Source organism: Chenopodium album, chromosome 3 (genome assembly GCF_948465745.1).
Source record: "Chenopodium album chromosome 3, dcCheAlbu1.1, whole genome shotgun sequence".
In the NCBI taxonomy this organism is placed as follows: Eukaryota; Viridiplantae; Streptophyta; class Magnoliopsida; order Caryophyllales; family Amaranthaceae; genus Chenopodium; species Chenopodium album.
This window is the reverse complement of record NC_137836.1, coordinates 36,303,316-36,327,680: the sequence shown is the minus strand read 5'-3', so window position 1 is coordinate 36,327,680 and position 24,365 is coordinate 36,303,316. Positions and strand designations below refer to the sequence as shown.

At 38.9% G+C, this 24,365-nt stretch overlaps 1 protein-coding gene and 1 pseudogene across 2 annotated transcripts in view; one reads left to right on the top strand and one right to left on the bottom strand.

Moving 5' to 3' along the window:
• LOC145623942 (protein RRC1-like) overlaps positions 1-24,365 on the top strand; it is a 30,552-nt gene that overhangs the window by 5,254 nt on the left and 933 nt on the right. The window contains exons 9-17 of the mRNA XM_081676860.1: positions 1,942-2,054; positions 2,170-2,238; positions 3,093-3,314; positions 5,291-5,349; positions 5,470-5,554; positions 5,767-5,904; positions 14,105-14,329; positions 14,432-15,222; positions 15,996-16,162. Of these exons, the coding sequence (XP_081532986.1) occupies positions 1,942-2,054; positions 2,170-2,238; positions 3,093-3,314; positions 5,291-5,349; positions 5,470-5,554; positions 5,767-5,904; positions 14,105-14,329; positions 14,432-15,222; positions 15,996-16,162 (1,869 nt within the window). The remainder of the gene's footprint in view (positions 1-1,941; positions 2,055-2,169; positions 2,239-3,092; positions 3,315-5,290; positions 5,350-5,469; positions 5,555-5,766; positions 5,905-14,104; positions 14,330-14,431; positions 15,223-15,995; positions 16,163-24,365) is intronic.
• Positions 20,344-21,809, bottom strand: LOC145621413 (uncharacterized; annotated as a pseudogene). Its single transcript, XR_014108413.1, has 2 exons — positions 20,893-21,809; positions 20,344-20,809 (listed from the first exon to the last, which is right to left on the bottom strand). The product of XR_014108413.1 is annotated as an uncharacterized LOC145621413 (transcript).

Genomic DNA, 24,365 nt, shown 5'->3' with positions numbered 1-24,365 from the left:
GTAGTCAGTTTTAGATGTGCCTTCCCTTAGTGGTCCGACTCCTCTTCCTGAGTGGTGAGGAGGATAGAGCCAATTAATGCAAATCTAAGCATGGAATGTCTTCTGCAAAGGCTTGACTGAGGTGAGAAGGGAAACAGTGAGTCTTTGTATGGAAATCTATGGATGAGGTTGATAATGACCGGTTACCATATTTTGCCTTATCATCCAATTTTAAACCTGTTGGTTAAGCACAAGCTTATCTTTCACTTGTCATTGTTACATGACTTAAAGTCTTAAATCCATCGTACCTTTCTAAATACAAATACTTCAGCTGCATTATTCCTCTATCCTAAAAGCTGGTAATTTCATTTTAGTCTGAGCAACTCTTAATTGAAAATCTAAATAATGAGTCTGATATTGTTAAATCTGGCTGTGTTTGAATCTTAATACCAAGTATTTGTATTTTAAAATTTATTTATTCATCGTATTAAATTGAATAAATCGTCAATCTGGGCATAATCAAATGTGAGTGGTGATATTTACATCATTGGTTGCTTCATGTTTATTAGTCATAGTAGCTTTGGGAATCAAAAGGAGAGAGATTTTATGGAGGGAAGGAAAACTTAAAAAGAGAAGGCTCTTGAAGGGTTTATACGAAAAGTGGTTTTTCTAAAAGCTAAGCTGCATGCAAACATCCAATAACGAATGTCGTCATTCATGAAATATTCTAGAAACTGTATTATGTATGAAATGTCTGATATCTAATTTGGTGGGAGGCTTAACATCTTGGATTGAAACTCGAATAAAAACTCCAATGAAAAAAAGGTTATCACCAAATGTTTCCAATCTGGTGCTTCCGCTGAAATCTGTAGGTCTATTAGTGGAGCACTGATAGTTATATGGGGCTATGTGGTGGTGGCATTTTCTAGGAATTATTAGTTGTTTTATGCTATTACAATAGTTAGGGTAAGAGGATTAGAGTGGGATACTCTAGGAATCTTTCACCATAACATTAAATAGGAAGTAACTTTTGATTGAAACACATGATATAACGTCCAATGCGGGGTGATTCGGGGTCAGAACATATGATTTGGACTAGATGGCAGGTTTATGGAACACCCCTTTGTTGTTACAGATTATTTCAGTTCTGTAAATTGAATATCCTGTACGATACGGCCCAACCTAAGTGATGCGGCCTTGTTTTTGCACCATATTCCCCTCCCTTTGAGATTGGTGGTTATGTAATGTTTTGTTTAGGGGTTTGTTATTTTGCTTCCCTTAACTTATTCCATGCCTATTCCTGAAATTCATGCTTTGCAGTACCTACACCCCTCCCTATCACTGAAACCTTTCCTCTTAATACTGCATCAGATGTCTTCCCTTACAATAATTGATGTACGGGTTTTTAATTGACATGAAGCAAGCCCATGCTGAGAAGGCATTCGTAATTAGTGATCTTTCTACCATAAAATTAAGTTTTGGTTAGAGCTTTGCTGTTGTACAGTTTATACAGGGTTGATGGTGGGAATAATGAGCTTAATTGAATCCAATTGCCAGTTCTTTTTTCATTGTATGTGCTTTACTAATAGCACTATAGTGAAGCCGTGAAGGAAATGGATTCAGTGCTTATGAGTCAACTAAAATTAAACAGGTGGCCCTTTTTGGCTGTCTCTCAATCTGGGTAAAGTAAGAAACAATAAATAAAGGATTTGGTTTGACTAAACATGTACTTGATCGTGTAACATTAGTTCTTAGAATTGATATAACTGTACACACTTGGTGTGTAGAAAATGGAAGCTATCCATGAGATTTAAGTGTTTTTTGTGCCATATACATGTATTCATTTAGTTACCCTTGTGATTGTTATCTTTTGTTTCACTCTGTCTTTCTTAAACGTTATTTGAAGCTTTTGTAAATGTAAATAGAAGCTGAAATCTGTCTTATGCCAAATTTGTGTCTCAGGGGTGGTGGTTTATGAATATGAATTGAAGATTGGATGGGGTAAATCAGTTGCTCTCCCATCACAGGCATTACCTGCACCTCCGCCTGGCCATATGGCAATCAGAAGTAAAGAGGTTGATTAGCTTTTATGCTAATGTCTCAAGCAAAATGTTTATTCCACCTCCCCTCCCCCTCACCATAAGCTGTTAGAATTGTTTTTCTCAGAGGTTTCTTTTATTTGAATTATAGGGTGGCACCGTAATCTTGTCTGGTTCAGGCACCCCTGTGGCTCCTGTTTCAAATCAAAACTCTGAGCTGGTATGTTCTATTTTCGAGTTCTTGCTTAACTAATTGTTAATGTGAGAGAGAGGGTATGAAAAGGTGTGTGGGTGTAAGAAAAAAACAGATGATTTCTTTTAGATGAATTTGCTTTGAAGGCGATAATTTGTTGTAGTATTTCTTTTGAGAAACTGGAGCCTTAAGCTGGGTGTAGGAAAAATTTGGATAAAGTGAGAGAGGGTATGAAAAGGTGTGTGGGTTTTAAAAAAAAAGACGAATGATTTCTTTTAGATGAATTTGCTTTGAAGGCGATTATTTTGTTTTAGTATTTCTTTTGAGAAATTGGAGCTTTAAGTGTTCTTAATGCCTTTTCTTTTCTTTTCCTTTATTTTTTAATTATTACTACCTCTGTTTTTTATTAGTTGACACGTTTTGAATTTAGCACTATTCACACACCTTTCTTTGACCATGTTTTGTGATTTGTATGTGAAGAAAAATATAGTCAAGTGGGACCATGTTAGATTCGACACAATGTATAGTTTCAAAATATCAACTTTTTATAATTTTTGCTTATCAAGATATTAATAATTGAAATTGTGCATTGACAAACGTGACTAAAGAAACATGTCAACTAAAAAGAAACGGAGGAAGTACATTTTATTTCTTGTAAAAAACTTATAAGGAGAAAATCTTGTTTATATACAACTTCGGGTTTTGATCTTTTTTCAATCTTCAAAAATGGGTTTATTCCACACAGTTGGTAAATTTATTATTGTGATTATGATATACAATCTACTTTTTGCTACTTTCTTTGAAGAATTCAACTTAAAGGGGGCTTGAAAATGCTGTAATTGTTCTATTATTGTCTGACCCTTTGCTGCTTCCATCTTTAGGTCCTTACTCCTAATGTTCCAGATATAACAGTTGTGCCTCCTGAGGATAGGCATCTTCGCCATGTCATTGATACCATGGCTTTATATGTTTTAGATGGAGGGTGTGCTTTTGAGCAAGCAATAATGGAGCGTGGACGAGGGAATCCTCTTTTTAGTTTCTTGTTTGACCTTGGCTCAAAGGAACATATGTACTATGTTTGGAGGCTTTATTCATTTGCTCAGGTATGTTTTCTCATGTAATTCCATGAATTGGTTTGGTTGTAGGTATGCTTGTTTTGACTGTTTTATTTTCCGTATATTTCATGTAATGTTCTTTTGTAATATCAAAAGCTTCTGATCATATAAGCATGTCTATGCAATATCATTTTTAAGATGAGGAGACATCCATAGACTTTCGTGTCACCCTTTCTATTTACTGGCTCATGCATCCACTAGCTCACCCTTATGTTCTGCATTGTGGAAGAATCGACCAATCATTTATTAGGCTATTATGCTCTCATTCTGACAAATAGGGTGTTTGTTAATATTACCTCAGTTTCACATTTTTTGCAACTTTGAAGGGTGCGCGGACTTCTAGGCAAAATTTGTTTGCGAGTGTAAGATAGAGAGAGAAAAATTGGAATGCATGTGATGAGAAGAGAGATAGAGAGAAATAACAAACTAAAAAGGAAAGAAAACATTAGTTGCAAATAATATGTAGCATCCATTTTTTGGAAAAGTTGCAAAATATGTGAAACGGAGGTAGTATAAGAGATTGACATCATACCACACCTCTTACTATACTTCCTGTCACATGTTTCTACCTGTGTAAGATAAAGAGGAGGGTGTGCAGCTACATTGTTGGAAGACTTGAAACTGTTTAGGGGATATTTTTGCCTAATCCTTCTGCTCAGCAACATAAACTGGCTTCATGCTTTGAACAATAAAAAAAAAAAAAAACACATATAATAAAAATAAGGGAAATTCTACATGGTGGCCTCAAGGATTCAGTTATTCTACGTGGAAGACGAAGTTTTTTCCAACTCTCTTAAGTGGCCCCAAGGTTTTGAAGAATTATGCATAGTGCCCAATTTTTGATTTTTTGGCTAACTTTTTAAATTTTTGGTTAACCATATTGAATAAATTTAAAAAAAAAAAAAAAAAAAAAAAAAAAAAACCACCTGCCAAAGTGCCCAAACTCCACTGCCACCACCACCTCGCCAGCCGAATCCCTAACCCTACAACCAACCGTCGACAACTCCTTCTCCCTTCATCGGCCAGCCACACCCTTTCCTTTTCCCCTCTCCCGATTTGACCCCATCCCTCACCGGAACTGCAGAACGAACACCCAAACCCCCAACCCCAATCCAAACCTCAACGAATTTGGGGTAGTTTAGGCTATGGGGATCTGGGTTTGGGTTAAGGGTTTTAGTTTTGGGGTCGCTGGCTCGCGGTGGAGGAAGAGGAGGTCGAATCGGGAGAGGGTCGCCAGCTCGCGGTGGAGGAAGGGGATGTCGACTCGGGAGAGGGGCTTGAATCGGAGGAGGGGCTTGAATCGGGGGAGGGGCTCACGGTTGTGTGGTTGGCCGGGGAAGGGAAACGGAGTGGTTGGGGTTGGGCTGGTTAGTCGGTCGGCGAGAGGGGCGGCTGGGCCGTGGGGTTAGGGTTCCGGTGAGGTGGTGGTGGTTGGGTTGGTAATTGGGTTTTTTTTTTGGTTTTTAAAAATTTTATTGTTTATAAAATTATTTTTTAATAAAAAAAATCAAAGGCTAACCATTTTAATTGTAAAGGTTAGCCAAAAATAAAAAATTGGGCACTATGCATAATTCTTCAAAACCTTGGGGCCACTTAAGAGAGTTGGAAAAAACTTCGTCTTCCACGTAGAAAAACTGAATCCTTGAGGCCACCATGTAGAATTTCCCTAAAAATAACTTTAGTATATCTTACCCCAATGATTAACCAACCGTGAATTATGTTGGGGAAAAAAGAGGACATATAATCACAATAACTTTAGTATTTTACTAGTGGCATTATAACTGAATACTACCAGAGTTTTGTTTTATTCTTCACTTAGAATACTATGTTCAATTTTCAATTCTCTGCTCTTTAAACCTGCTTCGTTTTAGTGCGCTTTGTAGTTTTCAAAGTATTGGGTAAATGAATTTATATAATGTCAATTTAGGTAAACCTATTCTCTGATGGTCTTTTACTTGTTTCAGGGTGACACTCTCCAGAGATGGAGAACAGAGCCTTTCATCATGATAACTGGTAGTGGGAGGTAAAGTAGTCCCCTTTATTCATTGTTGTTGCATTAGCAGTTCTATATTTCCCTAGAACCTCTGGAAATTTCCTAATTTGCATATTGATATATGTATGTTTACACCATGTCTGGTTTCAGGTGGGTGCCACCTCCTCTTCCCACAGCAAAAAGCCCAGTTCCCGAGAAGGATTCTAGTGCAACATATGCAGCAGGAAGAAGCAGGGTACTTTTTAAAATGCTCTTGCTTCTGCTTTTGGATCATACACAATTACCCATACTTTTGCATTTTTAGGATTTTGCTCTACGTAAAAATCTATTAGCATCATCACTATGCCTTTAAGAAGGCTTTCTTCTTTGATGATAGATGTATGCATTCTTACTCACATATATTTGACCTCTCTTCTAATTTAGGGAACTTCTGCCTTTTATGTGCAGCGTATTGATCCTGAAAGGACACTTACAGACTCACAAAGGGATGAGTTTGAGGATATGCTGCGTGCTTTGACCCTAGAGAGAAGTCAAATCAAAGATGCTATGGGATTTTCCTTGGATAATGCTGATGCTGCTGGTGAGGTATGCTTTTTGTGTCGGTTTGATTATGTGGGTGAAGGTTAAAAAAATATTATGGATGTGGCTTTTAGGATTGTGGCCCTGTAAAGTAAAGTTCTAACCAAGTTTAAAGAGTGAATGAAGAGCATGGCTTGTGCTGAAATAATCTACTACCACCATCTCAAAAGTTCCAATTTTGATTGTTCCATCACTCCATGATATAGATAAGTTGCATTGAATTGTAGATATAGGTATATGTTAGGGGTGAATACTAGTAAATTATAATAAAAGAGTGCAGTATTTACTGGAAAAGAGTGCAGTATTTGCTGCTGGTGAGGTATGCATTTTGTGTCGGTTTGATTATGTGGGTGAAGGTTAAAAAAATATTATGTTAGTGGCTTTTAGGATGGTGGCCTTGTAAAGTAAAGTTCTAACCAAGTTTAAGGAGTGAATGAATAGCATGGCTTGTGCTGAAATATTCTGCTACCACCATCTCAAAAACTCCAAATTTGATTGTTCCATGATATAGATAAGTTGCATTGAATTGTAGATAAGGTGTATGTGGGGTGAATAACTAGTAAATTATAGTAAAAGAGTTTAGTATTTACTGGAAATGGGTGCATGCTTATGTACAGTAACACATATGTATTATACAGTATTAGTATTAATTTTTATGCACATGATGTGTGCTTACAATTTTATATAAGCATTTATAATCCTATAAAAAGTTATGTGGTCTTAAAATTGTTATCATTTACTCTATATATATATATATATATATACTCACTTTTCGTCTCAGTCTGGTCTTTTTTGTTCTACTCACTTTGTTTTATATTTTTTTTGGCTTACCCCTTTTACAATCTTACCCCTGTGATGTACCTGGTTGAGTCGATGTAATTAACAGTTAATTAAGACGAATTAAGAGGAATGCTTGAGTGCTTTGATTAATTTAGAAGGAAGGTTACAACTATAGGGAATAAATTAATGACTTGAGGTCATTAGTCTCTAATGTAGCTTGAGGCTACTACTCTCCAATGTTTTCTTACTTAATTTCTGGATACCCTTCCTAAGCATAATGCTACTAACTTATACTCAAGCTAAATTAACAAGACAAAGTTCCTACATGTGAACATTCATGTAAATAGCAAACAATAATAAAGCAAAGAAGAAACTTGCTGCTAGTTTTCCTTAAGCTCTTCTTAATCAGCTTTGTCCTCATCTTCTTTGTTGTGGTTGACCTCTCTTGTTGTCGCTATCATTCATGACCGTTGCTCCTCTTTTGTGATTTGGACCTTCTTGCATAGACTTTAATAGGCCGACCCGTACCCATACCCTCAAGTGGATGATCCATGACAATACTCGCCGCCTCAAGGAAGTCGAGAAACCTTTGCACAATGGTGCCGGCCTCCTCCCAAGTCGCTTCAAATTCCGGTAATCCCACCCATTTGACTAGCACTTCAACCAAGTATCCATCCCCATGCATCCTCCGTCGGGCGTCTAGTATCGCCTCGGGCTCGACCACAAGCTCTAATTCAGGAGTTAGCTATGGTGGGACCGTAGGATTAACCGGTGCTGACCCTATAGCCCGCTTTAATTGGGAAATATGGATGAATTCGACCATCCGATGGTAGGTCCAGCTTGTACGCAACTCGTCTTTAAAGCACCTTATACGACCCATAAAATCGAGCCCCCAATTTCTCATTTGGCTGCTTAGCTAACGACCGCTAACAATAAGGTTGCAGGAGAAACACCTCTTCCCTTTACTCAAAGTGTTCATCCCTTCTCTTCCTGTCGGCATATTCCTTCATCAATTGCTGGGCCTTGACCAAATTGACCCTTAATTCATCCAGCACGAAATCCCTCTCTTCAACCACTCTTCAAGCGTGTCTACAGGGGTATGACCTCGCCCGATTCGCCAAGTTTTGGGGGATCTCGACCATAGACCACCTTGAAAGGGGTGACCTTGGTGGATGTGTGAGGAGATGTGTTATAGGTGTATTCCGCCCATGGTAACCACCTAGCCCACGTCTTGGGCTGATGCGCGATGTAGCACCGGAGATAAGTCTTGACCCTTTGTTCACGATCTCGGTTTGCTCGTCCGATTGAGGGTGATAGGCCGTACTCCGCTTCAAATGGGACCCTTGCAAGGGAAACAACTCTCGTAAAAAATTACTCATGATTGTTGCGGTCGGAGACAATGGTGGATGGGAACCCATGGAGCCTAACTATCTCTCGAACAAAGCAATTCGTCACTTTGAGGGCGGTAAACGGGTGTTTTAAACCAATAAAATGGCTGTACTTGTAGAGCCTATCCACCACCACAAGCACGGTGTCAATCCCCTTCGAATTCGGCAGCCCCTCCATGAAATCCATGGAGATATCCTCCCAGACCGCTACCGGAATCGGTAGTGGTTGTAATAAGCCGAGAGGGCTCCGTTGCTTCGCCTTGTTCTGTTGACAAACCATACAACGCCGCACTTATTCAATTTCACGACGCATCCCCGCCCAAAACCAGTCTGCCGCCACCCGGAGGTAGGTTTTGACCTCTCTGTCATGTCCTTCGGTCAGACTGCCATGGTATTCTCAAAGCAGTGCTGGGATGAACTTGGAAGCCATAGGCAGTACTATTCTGTTCTTATACATCACCTTCTGACCTTCCAAGTAAAATTCGTGCAGGCCTTCCTTTCCTTCCTCAAGGCCCAATTTAATTTGGCCCAACCATTTGTCTTGGTTAATCTCCTTTTCCAGATCTTCCCGGTCCACCTTTTGTGAGTGGATCATTGCTTCAAATTGCACACTAGACTGATCCATCTGAGACAAAGCATCCGCCACCTGATTCGACGCCCCAGGTCGATATTGAATTTCAAAATCAAACCCAACTAACTTATGAAGCCACTTTTGGTACTCCCCTCCTACCTCCCTTTGTTGAGTGATAAATCGGAGGTTTTGTTGGTCGATTCTCACCACGAATCTTCGCCCCAACAAATAATGCTTCCACCTCACAATGGCTAGACATATAGCCATTAACTCTTTTTCATATATGTACTTGTCACGGGCCCTTAGTCCAAGCAACTTGCTATAGAACGCTATGGGTCGACCCTCTTGCATCATCACCGCCCCTACTCCAAACCCGGAAGCATCGGTTTCTACTACAAACTCCTTCCTAAAATCGGGCATAGCTAGAACGGGAGTCGTGGTCATGGCTCTCTTGAGAGCCTCAAAAGCCTTGGTTGCCTCTTCCGACCAACCGTAGCTATCCTTCTTGAGTTGTGAAGTGAGTGGCGCGGCTATTTGGGCATACCTAGTCATAAATTTCCTATAGTACCCCGTTAATCCAAGAAACCCTCTTAAGTTCCCTTAAATTTTTGGGCACCTCCCACCTTAAGATTGTTGTCACCTTATCACCATCCATGGCTACCCGTCCTCTTGAAATCACGTGGCCTAGATAAGCAACCTTTAATTTCCCGAATTCACACTTCTTTAAGTTGGCATACAACTCATGCTCGACCAACTTTTTTAGGACCATCTCCACATGTTGCTCGTGCTCTTCCTCACTCTTGCTATAGATGAGGATGTCATCAAAGAACACTAGCACAAACTTCCTCAAGTAGGGTTGGAAAACATCATTCATGAGCAATTGAAAAGTTGCCGGAGCATTAGTCAACCCAAAAGGCATTTTTAAGAACTCGTAATGTCCTTCATGGGTCCTTAATGCGGTTTTGTGAACATCTTCGAGTTTGACCTGAATTTGGTGATAACCCGATTTTAAATCGAGTTTAGAGAACACCATTGCTCTATGAAGCTCATCCAATAATTCATCAATTACCGGTATTGGATATTTATCCGGCACCGTTTCCTTGTTTAGGGCCCAATAATCGACGCTAAAACGCCATGACCCATCCTTCTTCACTAGTAACACAGGGCTACTAAAAGGACTCTTAGATGGTTAATAATCCCGGCCTCCATCATTTCTTTGATGAGCCTCTCGATTTCATCTTTTTAGGCTTGGGGATAGCGATAGGGCCTAATGCTTATGGGGTTGCTGCCTTGCTTGAGAACAATTCCATGCTCATAGCCTTGGTTTGGAGGAAGCCCATTACGCATGTTGAACACAGGCCCATACTTGCTAAGAAGCCCCAGGGAGTTCATTAGCTTCATCTTTCTCACTGAATTTGTCCATCTTGTTCACCTCCACCAAAACTCCACCTCTACTTTTACTGAGGGTCCTTATCATGGCTTTCAACGAAATTCGGCTACTTTCCAATGATGGATCTCCGACATGCGTAACCGGAACACCGGCAAGGTTGAATTTCATAATATGGGACTTCCAATTCGTGGTCACCGCTCTTAACTTCTCTAGCCATTGCACCCCGAGTATCACATCCGCGTTGCCTAACTCTAATGGTAAGAAGTCCTCGACTATGGTCACGCCACGGGTGAGCTTCAGTCGAACGCCGCGACATACCCCTTTTCCCCGTACTGTTTCTCCATTCCCCAAAGCCACATCAAACACGCCCCTTGCCTCCTTAATCACCTCGGTTTCTCGGTGGGATATAAAATTATGCGTGGCCCCTGGGTCCACCATCACCACCACCACCACCACCATCCTTTCCCGGATTTCCCCCTTGAGCTTCATGGTCTTAGGATTTGAGATTCCCACGACGAAACAAAGGGAAACCCCAATCGGGTCCTCTAATTCTTCTTCTTCCCCGCCGTCCTCTATCTCCACCGCCGTCTCCATATCTTCGGCCACTTGCAACGGTGGCCGATGCCCCACCTCTCGTCGCAGCGAAAGTCCTTTGGCTCGCCTCTCTTGATATTCAGCTTCAGGCAATCTTGTTTCTGATCTAGCCTTAGAAGTTTGGCTAGAATTGGGCCGGCCCAAATTGACGGACCCTTGTGATTGAGGGGGTTTGGGCCATGTTCTCACTGGACCCGCATTGCTAGGGAGTCCATAAGTTTGGATTAATCCCCTACTTTTGCTGCTTGCCCCACCCGAATTGGAAACGCCACTATTCGACCGGAATTTCCATGACCAGACTACCTTTTTTCCCCATTGATTCGGTTTCGTTCCTCTATCCGACCCGCCAACTATATGGCGTAATCTAGGGTGGCCGGATCCAGCAGTCGTGAGGCCATTTATAAATTGCCCCTTCATTAAGCTCTTAGGTACATCATCCAATGGGAAGGCAAGCTCAATACACTTCCTTCGGTACTCCTCCACCGCCAGCTCGTGCAATGTGCCGGCGTGAGTGGGTCGAAACTCCTTCAGCAACCTGCACCTCAGATTCGTCAGTGTGCGAAGGGGTGTCGTCTTTGCTCCCAATGGTACCATTGGAGTGCAGGGCCGTCCATGGCCACCACGGAGGCCGTCAACTTGTCCTCTTCGGCCACCTTGTAAAAATCGAAATACATCTTCGCGCGCATGACCCAATTATTTGGGTCCTTGCCTTCAAAAATCGGTATGTCAATTTTTTTGTGTTTCCATTTTACTCCGCCGCCTTCCTCCGGCCAACCACGTGGGTCTCTCCTCCTCCACTCCGGCATACCATACCCTCCTATCGGAGTTTACATCTCATTCTCGTTCTGATTTTGGATAGCTTCTACGGGCACTGGCTAAAACGGCGGAGGTGGTGCTCGTTTGGGTTGGACCGCCGCGGCGCGCATCTCCTCTTGGAACTTCTCTCGTTCCCTCGCTGCCACCGTCGCCTATAAATCCTGGTCGGTACGGAAACGGTCCAACCGACCTTCAATCCGCACCCTCCGCACCCTGTTCTCCTCATGTCTCTCTTCGAAGAGGGTCGTGAAGTTGTCGGTGATCGACTTCTGGGTGTCGGCTATTGCTTGGTTCACTGCCTCCGTGACTGCACGACCAATGGAGTTGCCTTGGTCAGTCAGTTTCTCCTCGATTGACTTCAACCGAGACTCATCTACCTGGACTCATCTACCTGCTTCTCATCTGCCGCATTGGACGTTGGGTTAGTGATTGTCCCCCCGCCATGACCGACCGCTCTGATACTAAGTTGTGATGTACCGGGTTGAGTCGATGTAATTAACAGTTAATTAAGAGGAATGCTTGAGTGCTTCGATTAATTTAGAAGGAAGGTTACAACTATTGGGAATAAATTAACGACTTGAGGTCATTAGTCTCTAAGGTAGCTTGAGGCTACTACTCTCCAATGTATTCTTACTTAATTTCTGGATACCCTTCCTAAGCATAATGCTACTAACTTATACTCAAGCTAAATTAACAAGACAAAGTTCCTATATGTGAACATTTATGAAAATAGCAAAACAATAATAAAGCAAAGAAGAAACTTGCTGCTAGTTTTCCTTAAGCTCTTCTTAATCAGCTTTGTCCTCATCTTCTTTGTTGTGGTTGACCTCTCTCTTGTTGTCCCTATTATTGATTCCTCTTGTTAACTTTCTCCTTGTTGACCGTTGCTCCTCTTTTGTGATTTGGACCTTCTTGCATAGACTTTAATGGGCCGACCCGTACTCGTACCCTCAAGTGGATGATCCATGACAACCCCCTTCGGCCTCATAATAATTGCAATCTTTTCCACTCTTACTTTAGTCACCTTTTTATTTACAAACCTACCTTTTTTCATTCTCTTTAACGCTATCCTACTTTTTCAGCTTTCTTATACCCACCTACCTTAGTCAATATTCTCTTAATTTGCGTATCTATTGTATCTAAGTAGAACATAAAAGAACTAAGGGAGTGTATAATATAATGAGGAAAGTTGTATACAGTGTGTGTGTGTGTTTTTTTTTTTTTTTTTTTTTTTTTTTTTTTTTTTTTTTTTTTTTTTTGAAAATAAAAACAACTAAAAGAAACTATGGGATGTATAATCAAATTTTTAATTATAGATTTTTTTTGAAGGTTTGATAATATTATACTTTTTTGTTTGTGAAAAATGTTATTCTAATTAAAATCTTTGAATCTTTAAGATTTTGCCAAGGCTTGTCAATTATTGATTTAATTTTTTTTAGTTTTTAATTTATATGTGGCTGTCCACACGGTGTGACCGGGGTTACTTAGTCTGGGTCTACTCGGTCGATCATGGGTTATTCGGTCGGTTAGGGGTTACCCGGTCAATGTTTTGGCGTGTGTTAGCTTGCCACATGGTGTAGCCGGCCACACCAATAAAGCGCATATTATTCTCTAACAAATAAATGAAGTGAAGGGGGAATTTGGGCCTTACACAATTTGGACACCTATATTCTACTCCATCTCCCTTCACTTATATAATAGAGATTTAGGTAAGTTTGCCAATTACGACCTTGTGTATTTGCCTTAAAATTTTCTATATTTTCTTATTTAATTTTGGCTGTATCTGTACAGCACCCGAATATTTGAATTTTGATTTTTTCATTTTCCTAATTTATGACCTGTTCCTGTACCTATACCTGTTCCCTTTTCTGTACCTATACCTGTTCCCGTTTCTGACCCTATATTCGTAGGAATGCTACATAGTTTAGAATTCTGAAGTTGTAAAGTCCAAACTTTGTTTAGAATTAGAATGAAAAAATTTGGCTTGTGCCTAGGTTTTTCCTATATTCCAAAAAGGATTAACTGGAACTTTAGAGTTAGTGCAAATTTGCCTAATTTATGACCAACCATCTGATTGGTGCTGAAGAAAGACTATGCTAGAAAAAAGTAATTTAGAAAAAAAAACTGATCCAGTTCTAGCCAATCCTAGGATATGTAACACTAGTTTCAATTGTATAAATGGTATTCAATGTTGTTGAGTGTGAATGTTAGTTGTAGTTACTATATTCTCAGCTCAAGGAAATTTTGTTGAATGTGCTATGTCGACTGCAATTGCAGATCTTTTTCATTATACTTTTTTGCCATTCTTAAGAAGAAAGGCGATATCTTCAGTTCTTTTCAAATCAATATAAATACTTAATCCTTGAATATTCAAGGCTAGTTTTATGCCCTTCCAATTTCTCATTTCTTTGATACAAGGTTGGGCTTATGTTGTTTACATTATCTATTTGATTTGATAACCAATGCTTTTGTCTCTGTTACTGGCCTAGCCTGTTTTAGTGATTATTTTTTCATGCCTCATTTTGCGAATACTTGACTTTTATGCTGAGATTGACTAATGAAGGTGATGCTGTTAGCAGAGTTGTATGCTGTCCAATATAAATTGACGGACATCAATGTCTTCATGGTTCAGGTTTAACTTATGTTGCTTCTTGTATTGCATAGCAGATAGTTGAAGTTTTAACGGAGTCTCTGACTCTGAAGGAAACACCTATACCCACAAAAGTTGCAAGATTGATGCTTGTGTCTGACATTCTTCATAATAGCAGTGCTCCAGTGAAGAATGCATCTGCTTACCGTACGAAATTTGAGGTGACGTTGCCTGACATAATGGAAAGCTTTAATGACTTGTATCGTAGCATAAGTGGAAGAATCACTGCTGAAGCTCTTAAGGTTAGATCTTGATTTTGTAATTGTCAATTTCTTTCTTATTAAATTTCTATTGCATGTTTTAGTTGTCTGATTCTAATCTTGGCCAAACAATTGTAATTGTAGGAGAGGGTGTTGAAAGTGCTTCAAGTTTGGTCAGACTGGTTTCTTTTTTCAGATGCGTATTGTAATGGATTGCGAGCTACCTTTCTTCGACCCAGTGCTTCTGGGGTTATACCTTTCCATTCCATCTGTGGTGATGTACTAGAAATGGAAGAAAAAGTTGGCTGCCCTGAACATTCAACTGATGGAAGCAAGACTAATCAGGATGTAGCCTTGGCTATGGGTAAGGGAGCTGCCATGTTAGAGTTGCGAAGCCTCCCTCTTCCTGAGCTGGAGAGGCGCTGTAGGCACAATGGACTTTCACTTGTTGGAGGTCGAGAAATGATGGTTGCACGATTGCTTTATCTCGGAGAAGCTGAGAAGCAACGTGGATCTGAGCTAGAAGATGATTTGAAATATGTACAGGCCCAACCAAGCTCAGCTAAATTTGCTAATGTGCAGAGTGATGTGCATGTTGAGATGGAGGTTGCACAACTGACAACATGGAACTATTATGGTGATGATGTGGAAGCACGAGAATCTAACTCTCTGCCACAAGAATTTTCCCTTCCGCAGTCTGAAGTGAAATCATTCTTGAAAAAAGAGAAAGCGGAGACCGTTTTGCCTGCCTCAAAGTGGGCTAGAGAAGAAGAAGATGATGATGAGCCTAAGCAAAGCTCTAGTGGTCTGGGGCTGGGTTACTCATCTTCTGAGAATGACGCTGCAGATGATCTGTCTAATGCCGAGGATAGTGAGTATGCAGCTCAGACTAGTGCTGCAACACAGCCAGAAATAACTATAAATGAAGAGCAAAGGTTTGTCTCATCATCATTATGCTTACGTCCTTACTTGAGAATAATCTCTCTCACTCACTCTCACTCTGTTATATCATTCTCTTTTACCCATGGGATGGAAGCAGGGAATTTTGGCCATTGTATTAACTATTGCATGTTAGAACGTGGTTGTAATTTAAGTCATATGTGTTAGTGTTAGTGGAATTGAGTGGCTTTGGAGCATCAGAATTGCATCCTCTCTTCAGTTTTTCTGTTTAAGCGAGTGATTAGAGCAAGGAAGGCTTTTATACTACTATATTGGAGAAACTTGTGAATGGAGTTATGCTATACTTTATGGAGCAAATAATTCTAATCCATTTCCTATTTTTTTAATTAAAAAAAATTGTATAAAATTAAAACAAAAAAACCTTCTTCTGTTCTTAATTAGTTGACTTGTTTCCTTTATCATATTTGCCAATGCATAACCTCAATTGTAATTATCTCAATAATCAATAAGTAAAAAATTTATAAAAAGTTTTATATTTTGAAATTACACATTAAATGGAATCTAACAAGATCCCACATGGCTATGTTTGTTCTTATCTATAAATCACAAAAGCTAGTCAAAGTAGAGTTTGTAAATAGTGTTAAAAGTCTGATTGTATCAACAAATTTGGAATATAGGAAGTAATTACTAAGGTGTTTTAGCTTTCATTAATACACCATTATTTACTAATGTTGGATTCCTTAGCCCTTGTATGTTGTTTTACAATGGAATCTTATACGTGTTTTGATGTTTGGCTACACTTGTTCAGACAAAAATTGAGACGTCTAGAAGTTTCATTGATGGAATATCGGGAGTCTCTCGAGGAACGAGGTATCAAAAGTTCGGCGGAAATTGAGAAGAAGGTTGCAATATATAGGAAACGTCTAGAATCAGACTATGGGTTGTCGGATTCAAGTGAAAATCTTCCCAGGATTAGTAAGTTTTTTCCTCAAAAATTTAAATTTTAATACAGACTTTTTCCAGAAGTTGAAGCTAATATTCTTTTATCCAAAGAGGAGATCCCAAAGATATGTTACTATATACTTCGTATGTCCTAGGAAAGAAAGAATTTCCTTCTTCATATATTGCATAAATCCACTTTCTTTTTTCACAACTTTAATACAAATATAATGAAAATGTCCTATTTCTTTTTTTAACTACTTAATATATATTGTATGTTCAGCCCCCCTTTCGTGTTCTTATATCTTGTACTATAATGAATTTACTTATCCTTTAGTTTTAGTTTGTATGACCAATAAGTACTTGGTTTGGTGTTAAGCTTTTGTATCATAACCTTGAAATTTAGGGGCACTTAGGGGTGGGGATTCCATTTCTCTTTCCCCCACTTCCAAGAGGCCTTGTCTGCTAAATTGGGTCAGGTTGACCTATGATGGAATCTGGTATGGTAGTGCACTTCCTCTTTCCCACAATGTATTTTTTTTTTTTTTTTTTGATGAAAAAAACTTTTTACTCTTCTGATTTCACGCTTGCCAACTCATTACTTCAAGTGCTTATAATTTTAATTATCAATGTGTAAAAATTATAAAAAAAATGATGATATGAATGTGTAAATCGAGCTTAATGTATCAAGATCCCGTATTACTACATTTTCCCTTAACTATAAATCTATAAAACTCGCCAAAGTGGAGTATTTGAATAGTGTAGAAGTAAAAGTGTTGTAAGTACCACAACAACAAAGCCTTAGTCCCAAAATGATTTGGGGTAGTAAAAGTGTTGTAAATAATATATAAAAACGCCTAAGGAAGTTTATAAATAGGAAAGGATGTGATAATTAGAAGGAAAAATGGGAGGAGATCACTTGACACTTGTCGTTTTTTAGTTGGTCTTTATTTTACAAATTTTTTAAAAAAAAAAAAAACAGCCTCCATGCTTTAACTCCATCTTCCCTTCACTCTCCTCCCACCGGAGCTTATCTCCCACATGGATCCCCCCATTCTCCATCAGAGCCAACCACCCAACCTCACCAAATTCAACAGTATGCATATGTTGATTCCATAAAACCTGTTAAATCACAAGCCAAGTTCCATTGACATTTTCTCTCTCCTAATTTCTTCAATTTTCTACAGTTCAGATTCACCTTCAATTTCATTTTTCTGGAAAAAAATTTGAATTTTGAGCTTAAATTATTGGATTAATTGAAGTTAGAGCTTAATTAGTTGAATTAATAGAAGTTTGAACTTAAGTGTCGGAGCTGGAAAATGTTGGCTAGTTCTGACATTGCCGTGTAAACGCTGGTGGTGATGTCAATGTCAGCGATACAAGTTAAAGCTCAAGCCAAGGCTGTTCAGGTCGGGGGAAGGGGATATTTACAGGTGGGTTTTTCAGGGAGAGGGGGGTTTTCCGGGTGGGCTCAAGCAGTCAAGCCACTGCCGTTCGTGGGGGCTGGGTTTGCAAGGGGTTGTGGGTGGGTTCTGGGGAAAAGAAAGAAGAGATAAGAATGGGGACTGCCGGCGTAGAAGGGGAAAGCATGGGTGGGCGCGAGAAGGTGTACGTTGTCGTGGTAAGGGTGGTGGTTAGTGTGGTGTGAGGGTTGTGATGTGGTAGGGGCTATGGATGGGGGTGAAAATGGAGGTCTAAGAAAATTCGTTAGAAGAAGTAAAGAGTTTAGGAAGGAAATTAGAAAGGTTAACCTATTTAACTGGTAACCTGTAAAATAGCCTATTAAAAGAAGATTAATGACCAAAGTGGGTTTGCCTCGTAATAATCAAAAGGTGGGATTGTTATTGTCAGACCGGGTAAAGGTGAGATTATTTATTTTCATTTTCCCTAATTACAATGGATGTGACGTGTTTTGAAAATGCCGAATCTTAATTTTTTTCAGGGGAAACTAAAGGATATCTTGCCTTTTCACTTGTCAATTGTGATTATTTTATTGCAACTAAATCACGTGATTTTGATAGATTGGTTATTTCTAATGGAAATTTATTCATTATTTCCTAATTATATTATTGATCCTTATTGTCTTAGGGGTTAGCTTTTCTTTCGCCCGCCTTTTGTTTTGAAGCCAATTCTTGTAAAATTTGATGATGACTGACATTGCCACCTCCCTGCCAGTCACTCGGCTTTGTTAAAAACATTTTATATTGTTGCCTTGGTCGCATTATTTAAACTTCAAGTACCGAAAATGCTTTACATTTAACTAACATTTTTTTGTGATTCTTTCTTTGTTTTGCATTTATCATTCAGCCCAAGTCTAACCAATAACCTTGTCAGTATTTCCAGGAGCAGTCTCCCAACACTTAGGTTTTCTTAATTATATTCAGTTGGCTTCTAGGTGAAAATTTCCTACTATGCTAAAGAACTTTTGCAATAGGAGATAGTTTATAACTAGTTTGACGAAGTGATTTATGTACATAGTTTTGGAGCATTGGTGATGATGCAATTAATCACGGAACACATACTATAATTCTCGAGTTTGTATGTGCTTGAGGACTACTTTTTATTTTTTTAAATTTTTATTTCAGGAAACACTATAGAACAACCTTATATCATTTTTTGACCATTTTTGTGACTAAAAAAGAAATTACTTTTAGGTAGTGTTTGGATGCAAGTATTTGATTTCAAATTCAAATTTCAAATCTGGTATTTTAAATACAGACATTGAATTCCAAATTCTTTGTTTGGATAAACTTAGAAATTTCAAATTAATCTTTTTGAATTCACTATGTATTTTGAAACCATGATTAAGTCACTTTGTATTTTGAGGCCATGGAATTTCAAATTTGCATGCCTCTGTTTTTCTCTCTCTAAAAATTATGCTCTAACTAAGAAATTAAATCAATCATATAAACCAGAAATTAAAATAAGAGGGAGTACTTTATTGAAAAGCCTTAGTATTGAAACCCATTTTTAGAAGGTGAAGGCAATAGTGAAGGATTACAGTGTCAAGAAGTTGCAAGCGGGCGTGTCGGCAGTGGCTACGGTGGTGAAGGCAATAGTGGATATGAAATGACGTGTATTTGTATAATAGAATCAATTTAACTGATATATTCAAAGACTAGATTTGGGTGAAATCCAAATGCAAATACTTATAATTCCCAAACAAGCAATTTGAGACAATTCCATCATTTGAAATGAAATGATGGTTTCCAAACAGACCATTAAGTAATTTGTTTTTGAAAACTTAATTCTCTTCCCCTATTTACGTTTCCTATGCTCTTCGCCCTGTCACTGATTAAACTCAAGTGCCTTTATCCTCTCCAGTAAGCACCACCTCTTATTCATACCACTAGTCAATATATATCTCCTTCCAAGAACTTGTTTTGTACACCCGGGTATGCCTTCCTCTAGGTGCACCCAGGGGCATTTTCGTAATTTTCCACTTAGTTTGTCCTGCTGTACTTTCTCCCTCTTTCCTCCTCTTTCACGATTTAATTCATAAATCTCTTCAAATTATAGAAATTGAAAACAAAAATTGTTCAACAAATTTGTAGAGCATAATTGATGATGAATTTATCAAATACATATAAATCAAAATAATTCCTAAATTTAAAATTAAATCAAACAAAGATCGTAACGTTGAAGGTCACACTGGAGTTCAGCAACGCGAAGGTGGTGCAACTCCTCAAGCTACTTCCCGACATCATCGCCGGAATTTTCGCCGGCGACGTTGAAGGTGAAGCAGCGTTTAAAGTCTCAGAAATCCGCTGACAGATGAGAGGAGTGAAGTGAGAGAATGAGTTGCGTTTCTAGAGAAAGAAAATTTTGTGTTGATTGGAGAGAGCATGCCTTGCTGCTGCTGTCGAAACAGGTTGAAAACAGTAGATTTATTACTTATGAGTAGGGGAGTAAAGACATGAGAGCCTAGGTGCGAGGCGCAAAGCGGAGGCTCGCGCCTCTTGGATACGAGGCGCACCTTAAGTGCCCAAAACCTTATAATTTACTTCTAGACCAAGATATAAGCCTTAAATAATCAAAATAACATATTATAAATGCATAAATTAACAAAGGAACTACAAGATACCCTTAAAAGGCGCTAATGGCATGAAACTCTCTAACTAAAAAGCAAATCACACATTCAACATAAAAAGTAAATCAAGTAGAAAGAAAAGCAAACATAGTAGGTCTTCAAGCTTGTTATATGGCATACTAAGACACTAGTAATCCATCTCCTCATCCGATGAATCATCATACACATCCTCCTCTTCTTGATAAGCCTCATCTCCACTTACATCCTCTTCCATCTCATCATCATTATTCTCATTATCATCATCATCATCTATCACAATTGTATGACGTGGTTTAGAAGTGGAGCCACTAGCAATTCCCTTTCCTTTATCAACTTTTGATGCTCCTCTAGTAGCATAGAAAGGTTCATTAGCTCCGGAGGCTTTACTAACTGTACTCCGTCAAGTCCTCCCCTTCAAATATAAAATCATTCTCCTCCTCCTCTTCTTCCATTCTTCCAAGTAGCCACTCATTGCTTTCATCAATTTCATTTAAGACGATGGGATCAATGGTGTCTTTCCTCTTGTATCGCCGTTGCAATGCTCGATTATACTTGACATAAACCATGTCATTTAATCGACTTTGTGCCAATCGATTCCTCTTTTTAGAATGAAGCTGTAAAAATAGAATAATATAAGCTATTTAATGTAATAAAATAAAATCATATTACATAAATCAATAAAAGTGAAGGTACAAACCTGTTGAAAAACACCCCAATTTCTTTCACAACCTGTAGCACTACAAGTGAGGCTAAGAATTTTGATGGCAAACATTTGGAGATTAGGAGTTGTTGCACCATAAGCTGACCACCAATCTGCCGGAGATTTGGTCTTCCTTCCCCTAATTGCCATTGTACGACCAAAGAGACCGGTAGCATTCTTAAATTCATCCAACTCTGCAAGTATTTTATCTTGAGTTTCCACAACCGGAACTAGCCTTTCAATACAATCATACAAACCTTTCAAAACTTCCTCACAATTTACATTTACGGAATGATCATAATGAAGTTCCGGATTTAGATAAAAACCCGCCGCATGCAAAGGATGATGAAGTTGACTATCCCACCTTTTATCAATGATCTCAAATACCTTAATGTAGTTCTCTTCTCTTAATTCAAAAGTCTTCGCTATAGTCTCTTAAGCTCTATCCATGGCTTCATAAATGTATCCCATCGAAGGCTTTTTCTCACCATCAACAAGTCTAAGCACCTTAACAAGGGGACTTGTTAGCTTAAGAGCATACACCACATTCTTCCAAAAGCTTGCTTGCAAAATATAAGTTGCAATTCTCTTTCCTCCTGCTTCCTTCTGCCACTTGGAAGCACTCCATTCTTGAGAGGTTATCATCTTTCTCAAGTTGCCCTTTTGCTTATGAAATTGAGCTAGTGTAATGAAAGATGTTGCAAACCTAGTAATTGATGGCCTATGTAAATTTCTTTGTTGTGTGAACTTCCTCATCAAGTTCACCAGAGAGGTATGATTATAAATATAGCCATTGATGAACATGCACTTCTTTAGTGCATTCAAAACTCTTGGTAGTTTGCCAATGTCTTCTAACATCAAATCAATACAATGAGCAGCACAAGGAGTCCAATAAAGATGAGGTCTCTTAGATTCAAGTTTGTTTCCTACAATTCACAAAAAGGAAAAAAAAAGTATTAAATAAAAACTTACAAAGCAAAATAATTAGTAAAATTTAATTGAACATATCACAAGAGTGACAAGACTATTTACTAATTCATACCGGCTTTGACATAATTGGATGCATTGTCCGTCACCACTTGAACAACATTTTCCTCTCCAATATCATCCACCATCTTATCTAGAAGTTTATACAATAACTCCGCATCTTTCACAACATCCGAAACATCCAATGATCTTATGAACACAGAACCCTTAGGAGAATTGACAAGGAAGTTTATAATATCCTTTTGGACAACCGAATCACGCCATCCATCGGATAAAATTGAACAACCTTTACTTGCCCACTCTTTCTTGTTCTCCTCTACTTGCATCTCAACATCTTTCACTTCTTTGTTCAAGATAGGAACTCTAAGCTCATACATACTTGGTGGTTTTAATCCGGGACCATATTGACCAATAGCTTCAATCATTGCTCCAAAGCTAGCATAGGTAGCCGCATTGAATGGAATTCCCGCATCATAAAACCACTTACCAATTGTCCTACAAGTTTTCTCCCTTAACTCCTTATCACAAGCACCAAAAATTCCTTTCCTTTCCTTCCTAGCTTGCATTACTTCTTTAGGAGTTGAAGTGATAAACATATCCAAAGGACCTTTGTGCCTAGGCTTCTTAACAACTTTTTCACGTTGTGTGACAACATCTTCCTCTTCTTCATCAACATCATCCGTTTCAAGTTGGGACATGCTTGGCATCATTTGACTATCCACTTTTGCTTGAGCTTTGTTTATCTAAAAGTCTTAACCTCCTCCCTCACATGTTCTGGACATTTAGGACATTTAGTGACATTTCTAAAGTCACCAACTAAGTGTTGTTTTAAACGATGTGCCCCTCCCTTAGTCACTTTACCACAAAAACTACAAAGCCAATTAACTCTATTATTAGGTTCCGGTTTTCCATATTTTCTAGCCGAGTCGGGATCGGATGATCCGGTGGAAGGAAGAGACTCTTCATCCATGCCTATAACAGAAAACAGTAACAATTTTCGTCAAAAAAAAAAAAAACAAAACAGTAACAAAATAAATATATATACAGAGAAAAACAAAAAAAATTGGAACCAAAAAACTAAAATAAATAAACTGGAAAGCCAAAAAAAAAAAAAAAAAAAAAAAAGAATATAAAATCAGAACACAGAAGATAAAAAAACAAATTTTAAAAACACGGTAAAAAGATAAAAAAAAAAAAAAAAAAAAAAAAAAAAAAAGAGAACGAAGAAGGTATACAATTCCTCAAAAAAAAAAAAAAGCAGTACAAAAAACGAAAAAAAAAAAAAAAACAGCAAGCTAACCTGGTTTTCGGCGAGATCCACCACAGCTTGGGTCGTTTCCGGCGAGAATCGGCAGGTTTCCGGCGAGAATCAGCAAGTTCCGGCGAGATTTGGCAGGTTTCCGGCGAGAATTGGTTGAGACCCAACGAGTTTCTGGAAGCTAGGGTTTTAATTTTCAAATAGATATGTTTTCTCTCTCTTCTATTTCTTTAATTAAAGCCTGGGTTTTTTTTTTTTTTAATAAATTGTAGTTGCACGTGTCTTAAACGCGCTTACATCTAAAAGGCGTCGCCTCACAGCGCCTCACACCTCAAGGCAAAAGCGCTTGAGGCGCGCGCCTCCTTGACTTCACCACGCTTTTACACAGTGAGGCGCTTTGCAGACCGCCTCGCTTCGCCTCGCGCCTCAAGTGTGCTTAGGCGCGCTTTTTAAAACTAAGAATATTGTTTTGCTCATTTAATAATAAATGAGCAAATTATTTGTTCATTTATTAAATGAGCAAATTATTTGTTCATTTATTAAATGAGCAAATGAACCCGGGTTGTACGGTACACCCGGGTGTATAATAACAAATTCTATCTCCTTCCACATATCACTATGTTCTGATTACACAACAATGCAATAGAAAGGGAAGGGTGAAGATGTTGAGCAGCAACAACCAGTTGGGTGTTAAGCTAGTGAACTGTGGCAGATCAGGGGCCAGAAACATCAGTGGTTGTTACAGAGCATAAGCTTCCCCTATATACTTTTCCTCTGCTCCCCCCCCCCCCCATTCGTCACTGCTCAACCCGAAGTGCCACCAACTGAACAGCCCTCTTAACTACTTTAACTACCATTCCATCTCCACAGGCCTGCACCACCAGTCGATGCATCACTTTCCCCATATGGGCAATATCACAATGTTTCTGATAACACAGATCATTATAAAGGAGGGGTGTCAATTAGCAACAGCCATTAGGGTTTTCAGTTGGTTAATAGAGTCATGTCTGGGGCAGAAGCTTTTGTGGTTGTCATAGAGTATAAACTGGTGACTGCAGCAAGTCAGAGGTCATAGGGTTGGTGTTGTGGTAGCTATATGTGGTTGCTGAGATGGGGGTTCAAAGGGAGGATGGGAGGGGGGGCTTTTTAATTTTTTATGCAGTGGTCCTGACTAATGGTGTGGGAAGGCGCTGGTGGCTGGTCAGATGCTGTCATTTTTTTGAGA